At 43.5% G+C, this 12,751-nt stretch overlaps 1 protein-coding gene across 1 annotated transcript in view; it reads right to left on the bottom strand.

The window, feature by feature from the left end:
* RYR3 (ryanodine receptor 3) overlaps positions 1–12,751 on the bottom strand; it is a 555,495-nt gene that overhangs the window by 130,079 nt on the left and 412,665 nt on the right. The window contains exons 40-43 of the mRNA XM_081507033.1: positions 11,232–11,346; positions 9,576–9,705; positions 7,901–8,004; positions 5,965–6,100 (exon numbers count right to left, since the gene is read on the bottom strand). Coding sequence (XP_081363159.1) covers positions 5,965–6,100; positions 7,901–8,004; positions 9,576–9,705; positions 11,232–11,346 — 485 coding nt within the window. The remainder of the gene's footprint in view (positions 1–5,964; positions 6,101–7,900; positions 8,005–9,575; positions 9,706–11,231; positions 11,347–12,751) is intronic.

Consider the following 12,751-nt stretch of genomic DNA (forward strand, 5'->3'; position numbering starts at 1 on the left):
TAACCAGTATGCTGAAATTAACTTTGTTCTTTCCAAAGTGATCAGTGTCATGAAGTGTGATAGAACATGGACCACAATGTCCAAAAGGATTTGAAGAATTAAGACTGTGAGTTCTGTATTGAGTTTGCTATTGAAATTCATTTGCCAAGGTAGCCTTATTTTATCTGAATCTTATGTCTTCAGTTCAGTCGCTCAGTCGTGTCTGAATCTTTGCGACCCCATGGACTGCAGCACGCCATGCCTCCCTGTCCATTACCAACTCCAGGAGCTTGCTCAAACTCATGCCCATCAAGTCAGTGATGCCACCCAACCATCTCATCCTCTGTCGTCCGCTTCTCCTCCTGCCTTCAATCTTTCCCAGCATCAGGGCCTTTTCCAATAAGTCAGTTCTTCGCATTAGGTGGCCAAAGTATTGGAGCTTTAGTTTCAGCATCAGTCCTTCCAACGAATATTCAGGACTGATTTCCTTTAGGATGGACTGGTTGGATCTCCTTGCAGTCCAAGGGACTCTCAAGAGTCTTCTCCAATACCATACTTCAAAAGCATCAATTCTTCAGCACTCAGCTTTCTTTATAGACCAACTCTCATATCTATAAATGACTACTGGAAAAACCATAGCTTTGACTAGATGGACTTTTGTTGGCAAAGTAACGTCTCTGCTTCTTAATATGCTGTCCAGGTTGGTCATAGCTTTTCTTCCAAGGAGCAAGCATCTTTTAATTTCATGGCTTCAGTCACCATCTGCAGTGATTTTGAAGCCCCCCAAAATAAAGTCTCTCACTGTTTCCATTATTTCCTCATCTATTTGCCATGAAGTGATGGGACCAGATGCCAGATCTAAGCTAATTAGGTTGGCTGGTACAATGGACCCAGGAAGCTATAGCTTGATCACTGGATATTGGCAATCCATGGGGGATGCAGAGAGCACTTTGCAAGAGGAAGGAACTGAAGTGCAACCATTGATGCTAATTGGAGAGGGAATCAAGGAAAAGGATTTCTCAAGGTTTGGCAAGGTAGAAAGGTTGGTCTGATTAGAAGAGAGAGAACAGTCTCTTCTAATTACCTGTAGCTCAGTAAGCTGGGCTGCTAACTAGATCCCCAGGGGGAAGAGGAATACTGATCTTGAGGGCATTTTTCAAGGGGGAGAGATATCTGAGGTAAACTAGTTTTGCCCAAGGGCTTACAACAGTGTTTTTGCTGGAGTTACAAATGAATAATAAGCTTAATAACTGTGCATGTTCACAGAGCTTCTCTTCAAAGTCTCTCAACACTACCTTCGTATTACTACCTTGTTTTCATGTTCCTGATAAGTTAGATGGAAATGAAATGATTCTTCCCATTTTAATCCAAAGCAATCATTCTCATCACAGGAATGATTAATAAGAATGCAATGATTGCCCATTGCTTTTCTTACTGTCTGTATTCTAACCACAATCCCTATTTTAAGTTATTTTGCCTGGAATGCTCTCTTCCTTTCCATTCCTTTGACATAAAACCTTGACCTATGCAACTCCATTTTGCCCTTGAGGATCAGCTTAAACTTGAAAGTTCCAGAGCATCTAATCCTCTCAAACACCCCATCTTCTTTCTTAAGGCATTGTACACAAGTGTAATTAATGAATGTTTTGGTATCTGTATTTTTCATACTAGACTGTGTATTTAATGAGAACATGGTCCATGTCTGAATTATCTAACCCTGTATGCTCAAGCTTCTTGTTAATATCACTTAGAGGCTTGAAAGGATCAAATGGAATGCTGAGGGTGATCATCCATCACTGCATTACCAACGCAATTATCAGCCGTTGTTTGAAGAACTGAGGCTGTCCATTTCCTAGGATTATAAATTTGACAACAAGAACAAAATCTTAGACATTTTAATCTTAACCATCCCCAGTCATCAATACCAATCACAATGAAGAATGGTTATTACATTTTTTCTAACTCTAAAAACATGAATACAGAACAAGCTGATTCTTTTAAGCATCTGTACCTACTGTGCCCTTCAAAGCTAACATGCTAAATTTGTATTCTTGATCCCAAGAGACCTTTTTTCAGCATTATTGAGATATAAATGTCATACCCTAAAAGGTTTCTGGCTCCCAGCTCAGTGCCTCTCAGTACGCTCTCCCCTGACTACTCTGTTCAACTAGGTCCATTTCTTTCTTCAGGATGTTGTTCAACATCTGCCTTCTTCCTCGGGCATTCCTATATTCCAAGATTCCAATAAGCACCATCATTTTTGGCCTGCCATCAGCCACATGTGTCACTGTGTAGGTGGGTGTAGTTGAGTTTTTTAGTACGTATAAGATGTTTTTGATCATTTTGCTTTGGTTTGCTCTGTTCGCTGCTTTGACTTTAAATGACTTCAGGGCAGAACTGTTGTGCATGTCTCCTGTCACTTCTCATAGCCTCTCCTGTACTCTTCACATGTCACATGATGGATGTCCAAGTTATGATCAAGCTGCTTAGGGAAACAGATTCAGTAAAGCTGGACACACTGTGTTCTTCAGATAAGTTTGCAGCCTGAGGAAGATACTCTAAAACACTCCAAGGACGCTAAGGAAGCACAGATTTACTTTTTCCCTTCTTTTTCTTCTTTTCTTGGACTGTGCCACATGGTCTGTGGGATCTTAGTTTCCTGACCAAGGACTGTGCCTGGACCCTCAACAATGAAGGCACCAAGTCCCAACCACTGGGATGCCAGGGAATTCCCAACTTTCCCCTTCCTCTTGTGGATCTGTAAGGAATTTTTTCCTACTTGGTATCTACCTTAGGAAGGGATTAATCACACACCCAGACACATCTGTGTCTAGACAGGCAAGAAAGTTTGCAACTGCTGGGTTAATAGAAACTTCTCAACTTTAGTCCTCCTAGAGTTAAACACAACCCAAGGTTTCCCAGCAAGCTAATAAAAATAAAGTGGAGAAAATTATATGCTTTAAGAAGTTCTCTTAAAGACAAATCTTGTTTAAGAAGATTTAACACCAACATTAAGAGAAACTAGTAAAATAACGTTAGAAAAGAATTTTCTAATTCTATTATTTTGATAGAGCAAGAGCTTTTGATTTGGCTTTTTTAATTTTTTTTTTTTAAAACACTAGCACCAAACAGAAATTAAACAATTCCAAAATTTTTGATCAACTCAAAGGAGAAAATGCTGTTTCTCCTTGTTCATTAGGGAGACAGTGTTTACAAGGCAATGCTATACAATGGTTTGAGTAAAGTTTGGCCTCTGGAGCCAAACTGTTCTGGTTCAAATCCTCACAAAAGTCTACTAGCTGTGTGATTCTGGCAAAGGTACTTATCAATGGCTCTAAGCATCAGGGTGTTTATCCATCAAATGATGATGATAACTATATCTAACTTACTGGATTGTTATATAAAATGAGTAAGTTTGTACATATGAATCCTTCTCTCTTCTATGTTCTCCCCTGGACAGTCTGTTCTTACCATTTCAACTGCGAGTGACCTGCAAGTCAACTTGGTCCCAATATGTTGCCTGATTGATCTCTATTCTATAGTCTCAATTTGGGGCATCTCCATTTGGTGGGTCACACACTGCAAAATCATTCCCCAAACTACATAAGCTCATGACCCTCCATTTCAAACCATTTTGTCCTTCTGACCATCCTTATTTCTCTTCTCCCTATCCTTAAATCTCGAAGCTCTAAAGTGACCTGTTTTTTTCCTTATGTCAACATACCCAGGACCCAGCCGTTATAATCATCACCACCAGCAAGTCCTATAAATTGTCTCTATTATTTATTTCAAATGGATCTCCTCTATCCCATTCCCATCACTGACATTACAATTCAGAAACGCATTATCCTAACCTGGGCACAGAAGTTCCCAGTGGTTGCCAATCTTTCTTCTGGTGAAAAGGTTTCCCAGTTCTCTGCACACTGAATCAAGACTAAACTCTTCAGCTTGGCATTTAAATTCTCCCCATCAGAGCTGCCTACCTACCTTTTACACCTTGTCCCTTAGCACTGTCATCCATGCATCTGTCCTCCAGACCAGCTGATCACTGTGTTTCCTGAGCACATGTGCTTTAGCCCTCAGGCCACTGCTCAACTGGCTCCTCTCCTGCATCTCAGCATCTGGAAATCTGACCCTTCAAAGCTCATCTCTAATATTACCTCTCCAAGAGGCCTTTTCTGATCTCAACAGGATGTGAGTGTCCCCTCATGAAACCCACTAGTACTCTGTCCCTACCTTACTCCACTCCTTATTATAGTGACCTCTGTCCATGTCTGTTCCCCTTACTAGACTGTCAATTCTTTTAAAGCAGAAGCAAATAATCTTTGCCAAAACCAAATGTGACCTTCACATGATAAGAGACACAATAAAGGTTAAAGTGCACATATCTTTCTACTGATGGTCTAATAGATTTTCAGGAGTTTATTGCATTATGAAATTGTACTGTAGAATATATTAAAAAGGCATAAAACAATCTGAAGGCAAAGAGGGTGGACAGAATATATTGATTTAGAGTTTAGTTGAATATGGTTGTACCACATAAGCAAAAGCAAGTGTTGGAATTTGGCCATCCAGGTTAGAAAACAGCCAGTGGATTCCTCAACCTTCATAACCCAAGTAGACAGTCCCACTAACTGACTCTTAAAACCCTTGCTCTTTCTGTGAAGTTGGCCAAGATGAATAAATGGGTCTTTCCTGGATCTGGTATGTGTCATACAGTCTATTTATAGAATTCGATGGCCTTTATGAATCTTTAAAATCTACACAAAATTCCCTTTATTACCACAATAACTCTGCATTAATTCAGGATATGCAATCATCTGGACTAGAAGTAAGACAGGCTATCAGAGGATACTCTGAAACTGGCTGCAGAGGAAGAAAAGGGAGTTTAGCAATGCTGATGATGAACAGATAGTAGGTATGGAACACGCAGAGAGAAGCAGAAAACCCAAATTCCTGAAAACTTGGCTGGAAGAGTCCTAGGGGAACAAAAGACAAACATCTCAAGGTCTGCGACCAAGTCAAGAAAGGGAAAAACACCAGGACGCTGGAAACCATTCACATATTAAGAACAGAGTGCATTATGATGTAGGAAAATAAGCAGGGGGTTGGGGAGGAGGAGGAGACAAGGAGAGCACACGGCAAGATAATGATCATGTGATACCAATACATTTTTTAGGTGAATTCTCATAGAACAATTGGCATGACTTCTTATTAGCTGAAATCCCTCTCTGCAATCACTTAACTAGCCCAGCTAGGTTTGTTAGCCAAAAACTCCAAAATGGGAAAAGGGAAAAAGATTGTAACTATAATGTAAATACAAGTAAGCAAGTATTAATATCATAACAAAACTTTGGAGACAAGGTATGCTTTTAAGAAACTACTCATTTTATGCAATATTCAGCATATTAAACTAGTGAAAATACAGAATTTGTGTCAACTTGGAATTCACCATAATTGAGAGGTGATTTGCATTAAGAAGGAGAATATTTAGGGTTTCTATAGCAATTCTTTTTTTTTTTTTCCTTCTGGGAGTTTAGTTACCTTTAACAGCGATCAGCTCTTCCACGTTTTTATTCATTCATCTGTCCATCCAATCACCCACCCATCCATCCAACCATTCATCCATCCATCCAAAACTCTAAGAATCTAGAGACACACTTGCATTTAATTCTGGGAAACAAGTGAGATCAAGATATTAACAAGCATCCTCTTTTAGAAGAAGAGGTATGAAGAGGTGACAAGCCCAGGCCGATGTAGTGAGCTCCTTGTAGGCTCTGGTCCTAGCATTCAGGACTCTCTCCATTGGATTCCACTCTTGATCCTTGTCTAGTCTTATTGTCCCAGAGGTGTTTCTATCAGCTGCCATCTACCTATACAATCTATTGTGTTTATGGATAGGAAGCAGTGCAAAATTTCCTTTTCCTAGTACACACTGCGATTGTGCCATCCTAGGTCTGAAAGGCATGGAAAACTGAGACTCACTGTTCACGAAGACGGCAAACCTCAGGAAGGACAAGTAGCGCTCCCCTTCAATGGGGTTCCAGCCGACATCAGGGTACCCTTTGGCTAGAAGCATGGGGCAGCTCTGTAGGCCACAGCCTGCCAAGTAGGTCACCACCTGCCAAGAACAAAACAAAAGTTAAGTGCCCAGGTATTTTTTATTTTAATGTAAGTTTTTTATACAGCTGGTAAGGCATGCACAATTCTGGGAACTGAAGGGCTTTCATTTCTCTAGAAGCTGGAGACAACCCACGACTTTCCAAGTAAATAATTTAGCAGATTTGAAATTGGAACCTTTTACTCATTTTTGTTTCCAAGCAATTGACAAGACTGAAGATCACTGCTATGTAGATATAAGCCATATGCTATGATTTCCCGGTTCTGGCAAGAGGGACTTGGCATTTAAAAGTTCTGGCAAGAGGGACATGGCATTTAAAAGTAGGCCTAATTAAGGTGCCATGGGGGAGACAATGGTGGATGCAGGCTGGCCCTGTTCATTTGACCATGGGATTTCAAAACCAAAATGTTCAGTCAGTGGTTGACTGGGTGGGCCCTCCTTCTCCTCTACAGACTTCCCTGGGTACTCTCTCTCTCCTCTCCCTGCCTCCTGGGCTCCCTTCCAAGGGAGACTCAGGGTCCCTGATGAGCAGTTATCTTGTGAACGGGTGAATGTGGCTGAGGGCGGGCTGCTGAGCACGGCACCCTGTGGCACTGTCTTATCGTGAGAGAGTCACTACCTAATTTTAAATACGGGTGTCAGTTATCATCATATCACCTAAATGAAAACTGAGGTATCTATTGCCATTTAAATGGATGAATAGCCAAGTCTGACTAAACTCTGTCCCCTCAGAGGCAGAGGCCAGGAATACCCAGGGCATTCATGGAACAGCAATCACGTAACTCACTGCTGGGTGCACAGCTCTTGAGTTTGTGTGTGTATGGGGTGGGGTGGGGTTTGTCTTGTTTCTGTTCCGGTCACTTCTTCTTACTGAAACCAGGATGTGTTCCAGAACATGAAAAACGGTGTCGTGTTTCTCCTCTGCCTGAAGCCCTCCAGTGGTTTCCGGGCCTCGAGGCCCCATAACATCACAGGCAACAGCACGGCCTCGGAAGCCCAGTGCTTTTGACCCTGGCTCTGACACTCAAACCCGACGACTCTGAGGATGTTACCTAATCTCTCTATGCCTCAGTTTCCTCTCCTATATAACTGGGGCAATGATAAAAAGGCCTGTCCTGAGGATCACATGACTTAATTCTGGTGGGGCCTGGCACACAGAGATTCCACAGGTGTATGGACCTCTGCTATTAGCAGTAATGGCAGCACAGGGCCCATTCATTCCTGTTTCTCCTCCCTTCTCAGCATTCCCCACAAGCTTCAGGGCTCTGGTCACAGCCAGCTTTCTGAAGTTCAAGCACACCATGCTCTCTTGTCTGAAATCCAAACATTCCTGGCACATGCTTGTCTTCAATGTGACTGAGTAGCTTCTGCTCACCCTCGGGGTCCCCTCTTTGCTGAGGGCCCTTCCTGATCCCCTTGTTGGGGTCAGATGCCTGCTCCTAGATGCTCCCAAACCCACCACACAGTGGACAGCCTTTTCCTCGTCCCCCTTCCTCCTGACTAGACGGCTCCTCTCCAAACTGAGAAAGTGCATGTCAGTCTTGTCAGCTGTCCTGTCAAGGAACAGTCTGAAGACAGGACAGGAAGAAGGTGAAGGTGTCTGTGGAGCTGGCAAGTCCTGTCCGCAGGAGATGGTCTGGTCCTAATTATCACGCGGCTCCCAGGACTCACATCCCACCACACTTTCCTCACACGCTGAAGAGGTTCTGATGAAGGCTCAGCCTTTGGTCTGCTTTGCCTTGGCTTTGTTGTGCTATAAGAAGGGGAGAGCAAGCTCAGCGCCTCCCTAAGGCCAGTTACCTTCTCGAGGTCTGGCTCCTCTAAGCCCAGCGCTAACTCATTGTTGTCCATCACGGAGGAAGCGGCCACATCCAGCGGGGTGGATCCTCTCATCGAGGGGGAAGCTGAGGAAGGAGGAGAGAAGGGGAGAGAAAGGGAGAAAGAGGCCACCCGGTGCTGAGCTGAGGTTGCAGCGCACAGTAATGGCCAGGAGAGGTCAGCAAACACAAAACCTGGACACATCGCTGTCCTCAAAGGGGGGCTGCCCGCCCAATTCGAGAGCAGCTTTGTTTTCTGTCCTTCCTCCCCACACTCCTTACTGACTATAAATATAGCTTAAGTTAGAAAATGAGTTCATAGGAGCAACTGGGACCACGTATTTTCAAGTGCTTTTCTAACATGTAAATTCTTGGGCCCTTGTTTGGTGATCATTCAAAAGTCTCAGATGTCACTTGATAATCAAGCTCATATAACTTGGTGACTTCTGGGGTCACCACCTAGAGTCCAAAAAAAACCTCAGATTAGCTCTTAGAATGATATCAGGTCACCAACATTGTCTTTCATTTCCCTTTGGTTCTTAGGCTAAAATTGAGAAAAACTTCAGGTGGCATTTTATAAAAAAGTTGGTTAGTCTAAGCTTGTTGTTGCTTGGTCCCTAAGTTGTGTCCAACTCTTTTTGCAATCCCATAAGGTTGCATTTGATAAAAAGGAAACCTGAGATTGCAGATTTCACGTGCACATACTGTATTTGTGTCTTCCACAGATTCATTTAGTTTATATCCAGAAGAGTGAGTAAGGCAAGTGCATGCACTGGTTTTCTTTTTTTGTGTGTGTGTGTGTTTTTTTTTTTTTTTTTTATAAATTTATTTATTTTAGTTGGGGACTAATTACTTTACAATATTGTAATAGTTTTTGCCATACATTGACATGAATCAGCCATGGGTTTACATGTGTTCCCCTTCCTGGACCCCCCACCCACCTCCCTCCCCATCCCATCCTTCTGGATCATCCCATTGCCACGGCCCTGAGCCCTTGTCACATGCATCGAACATGGAATGGTGTTCTGTTTCACATATGATAATATACATGTTTCAATGCTATTCTCCCAGAACGTCCCACCCTCACCTTCTCCCTCAGATGCATTGGTTTTCTAGTGGTGTTGGATTTACACTGTCTGTCCATAGTTGCTCCTGGCCTGTCTGCCTTGCAGCTATGAAAGCACTGGCTGGTTAGCTGATGAGATAGGCATGTAGCCTGCAGCCAGCCTGCCAGGAAGGGATTGGATCCATGACCTTGGTCTTATTAGCACTGCTCCCTGGTCAGCTGAATGGGCTGGGAGGCACTGGATCTCCAGACTACATCCATAATCTCAGGTAGCATTTCATGAACTCCTCCTCTCCCTGGTCCCCAGAGAGAGGAGGGAAAACTGTGTGACTATAAACTATGTGCCTAAGCCAAAACAAATCTGTCATCATTACTGTCACCACGGCTGGTTGGCAGTGACTTCTCTCCTTAGGTTGGAGAGCAGAGATATGGTATTATTATTATCTCACATGTTTTTTGAGATCAGGCAGGATTCCTTTTTCTATTTAAAAACACCATAGCACACTTGTGACTTCTTTCCTTTTACTGCCTAAGTGGCCAGCAAGGCAACGGTAACCCCTGAGCCAACTGCAGAAGTTATAACATGACCTACCTAGGCCAACACTGCTGTTCTCCAACAGGTAACTTAGATGCTCAAACATGGCCTTCTGATTTTGTCGGCTGATTCGACAGAAATAGCACAGAAAGCGGCAACAGCTAGCAACCATCTTTGGAAAGGCAATCTGTAGGGAGAAGTAGAAAGTGTCACAGGGAAGAATCTATCATGAAACCTTTTTGAAAAGGCTGACTTCAAAGAGTCTTAGGTTGGAGCCTTGCAAGCTGTGAACAGTTGGGAAAAAGAATTTTCTCCTTGCTTCTGGTTGTTTCCAAGACTTTTTCATAGGAGCGAGAGAGAATACACACCTAAGATGAGGCTTCTAAAAATATCGAGAGCTAATTATAGCTCCTGAAGTATGTTTCTTTAAAAAAAAAATAGATGTCAATCCAGAATTCTAGTCATCCTCAGATGTCAAGTGAAATTGTTCAACCCTACATTAGACCACTGTTTCTGAGTAGGAAGGGAAGGGACAGGAAGGGAGATGGGTGATCACAGAAAATAAGACCTAGCACGGTATCAAACCCGAGTCATCTGGGTAAAGATCGGCCTCTACTGCTGTAGAAGCCTCAACAGCATCACCCTCTCAGACTGTGAGCCTTTTCCAATTACCTCTGTCCTTGATTACCACTCTCCTATGTGCTCCTAGAGCATTCATAACATGATTCTTACAATTTAGCACCAAAGTGCCAACTTCTATTACCATCAAAAGTGGTTGGCTTCTCTGCTTAACAAAGTAATTAGCATCTCCAGGGTCTGGCTGCATCTTCTGTTTGATCAATCATGCTCAATAAATGGTGTCAGTGTTAACCTTGGCTCAGGATCCAAGAAAGCCCTTGATTTCCGCTTTTAGAATCATGAAACGTGCTCTAGGAAGCAAGATTCTAAAAGTTAGTCTGTCTGTTTGCTGAGGCACACAGACGTTTGTTCAGAGGCCTTCTGGAGAGAGTCCACTTTCCTGAGAGATCAGAAGGAAGCTAATGAGGAGCAAGGTGAATGGGGCTCCCATGTTCTTCCTTCACAACGCTCACCTGTCAATACTGGTGGCACTGCTTTCCTAGGACCAGGTACTCTAGAATTTCCAATATTTAAAAACATCCCCTATCTGTTGCCTTAGAACCTCTCTGACTCTGAGGAGGACCTGGACAAGGTGCAATAACCTGCCCAGGTGAGCCCTATTGGCACTCCCTGGCCCTTGGCAGCCAGGGCCCCTTATAGCAGGGCTGGCTTATGGCAGGGCTGGCTAGGAAATTGACATCATCAGGAGCTTGGCTCAGACAGGAAACATGTACAGTCCAGTGGGAACAGTGCCAGGATCGTTATTAAAATCCTGTTCTCTTTTAGAACTGCCTTCTGACACAGCACCAAACACACCAGGCTCCTAAGTGGAATCTGGAGGAATTCCATCTTGGAAGGAGCAGGACTGCAGAAGAGGATGGGAAGGAGACTGAGCCGCCCAGTGAATGAGTGAGAAGAACTCTTACACTGACTGGGTCCCATCTCCTTGCTCCTTCTTGGCTCTGTGCTTATCCCCGTGCCCTCCCCGGGAAGAATCACTAGGCCGTGGGCATCAACCACGTGCCTGTGAAGAGGTCACTTCACATGACCCTGCCCAAGGGTCATGTTCAAGTTAAATTCTCCTTGGAGCATTACCTGAGACTTTTCTGCACCCAGCACGTTCACCATCACCTCCATGACCGTCTCATGCATGCCGAGGACTCTCATGAGGTTGGGGTGCTGGTAAAACACCTTGTTGTTCATTATGTCTCTAGGGTAATAGGAGAGAGAAGTCAGCACTTGCTTATTTCAATGCTACAACAATTCAGGGTTGAGAATACACAAATGCACACACACACACATTTGGGGTGAACTAATGTATGAGTTTGATCCCTGAGTTGGGAAGATCCTCTAGAGAATGGAATGGCTACCCCCTCCAGTATTTTTGGCTGGAAAATTCCATGGACAGAGGAGCCGAGGAGCCTGGCAGGCTATAGTCCATAGGGTCACAAAGAGTTGGACATGATTGAGGGACTAAAATTTCACTTCTAATGCACATGCCATCTGCTGGAAAGATGGTCAGAAGGTACTAGGTTGGTAGAACACATGTGGAGGGCCTTTTTTAGCTGATAGGAATATCTTATGCTCATTTATTTCTACCTTTTTTCTTTTAAATATTTCCTTCTGATGACATCAAGTACCTGCCCCTCGGTTTTTTGTTTGTTTTTTTTTTGCTTGTGATAGTTTTGAGACAGCCCAGACCACTGAATTTCTCTTCCTCTGTGTATTAAGGGTCTTCTATTTTTTGTTCTCTTGTCCTTATATCTATGTCTCTATGTACTTTAGTTATCCAAATGGTAGGGCAGGGTTGTACCCTTTTCTTAAGGCAATTGTGTATTAGGTACCAAGGATATTTTTGGACAGTAGCACTCAATAAAATGATCAAAATGAAACATAAAAAGAATTATGTTTTTAAGTCATTCAACATAAATTCACATAATAAAGCTGCAGGCAAATCAAAATACAGAGGCAGCCTGTGCCCTGGCTGTGTAATTCCTTGCAAGTGGTTACTCTCAGCCCATATCCCTTTCTCCAGAGGGCTGCAGCTGCTAAAAGGAGACACCACCAGGTTTTGGTGGAGCTACATCTACTACAGGGCTTCCCTGGTGGCTCAGAGGGTAAAAGCATCTGCCCGGAATGCGGGAGACCCGGGTTCGATCCCTGGGTTGGGAAGATCCCCTGGAGAAGGAAATGGCACCCCACTCCAGTACTCTTGCCTGGAAAATCCCATGGATGGGGAAGCCTGATAGGCTACAGTCCATGGGGTCGCAGAGTCGGTCACAACTGAGCGACATCACTCACCTCATGTCTACTGCAAGGGCTGGGAGAGAGGCTAATTCTGCAGCTGTTTCCTCTTTCCATAAAAGTCTGTTCACCTCTATTGTAAGATTCCCATTTTGAAATGAACTTAAGGAATGCATGAATCCCCTCATTCTGCCTCAACTGCCAGCATCCCTGTTCTGGGTCTCAGTGATGCTCCTTTACTTTGCTGGTTTGAGGGTGGTAGGATGACAATTCCAGCAGCAGGAAGACTATGGTTCTAGTGCTTGATTTTATTCAGGTAAAACTGTGGGTTAGTCAGTGAATTTTGGGGGGCTTTAGGTTTCTCATCTGCA

Source organism: Giraffa tippelskirchi, chromosome 7 (genome assembly GCF_054371585.1).
Source record: "Giraffa tippelskirchi isolate mGirTip1 chromosome 7, T2T-mGirTip1v1.2.pri, whole genome shotgun sequence".
In the NCBI taxonomy this organism is placed as follows: domain Eukaryota; kingdom Metazoa; phylum Chordata; class Mammalia; order Artiodactyla; family Giraffidae; genus Giraffa; species Giraffa tippelskirchi.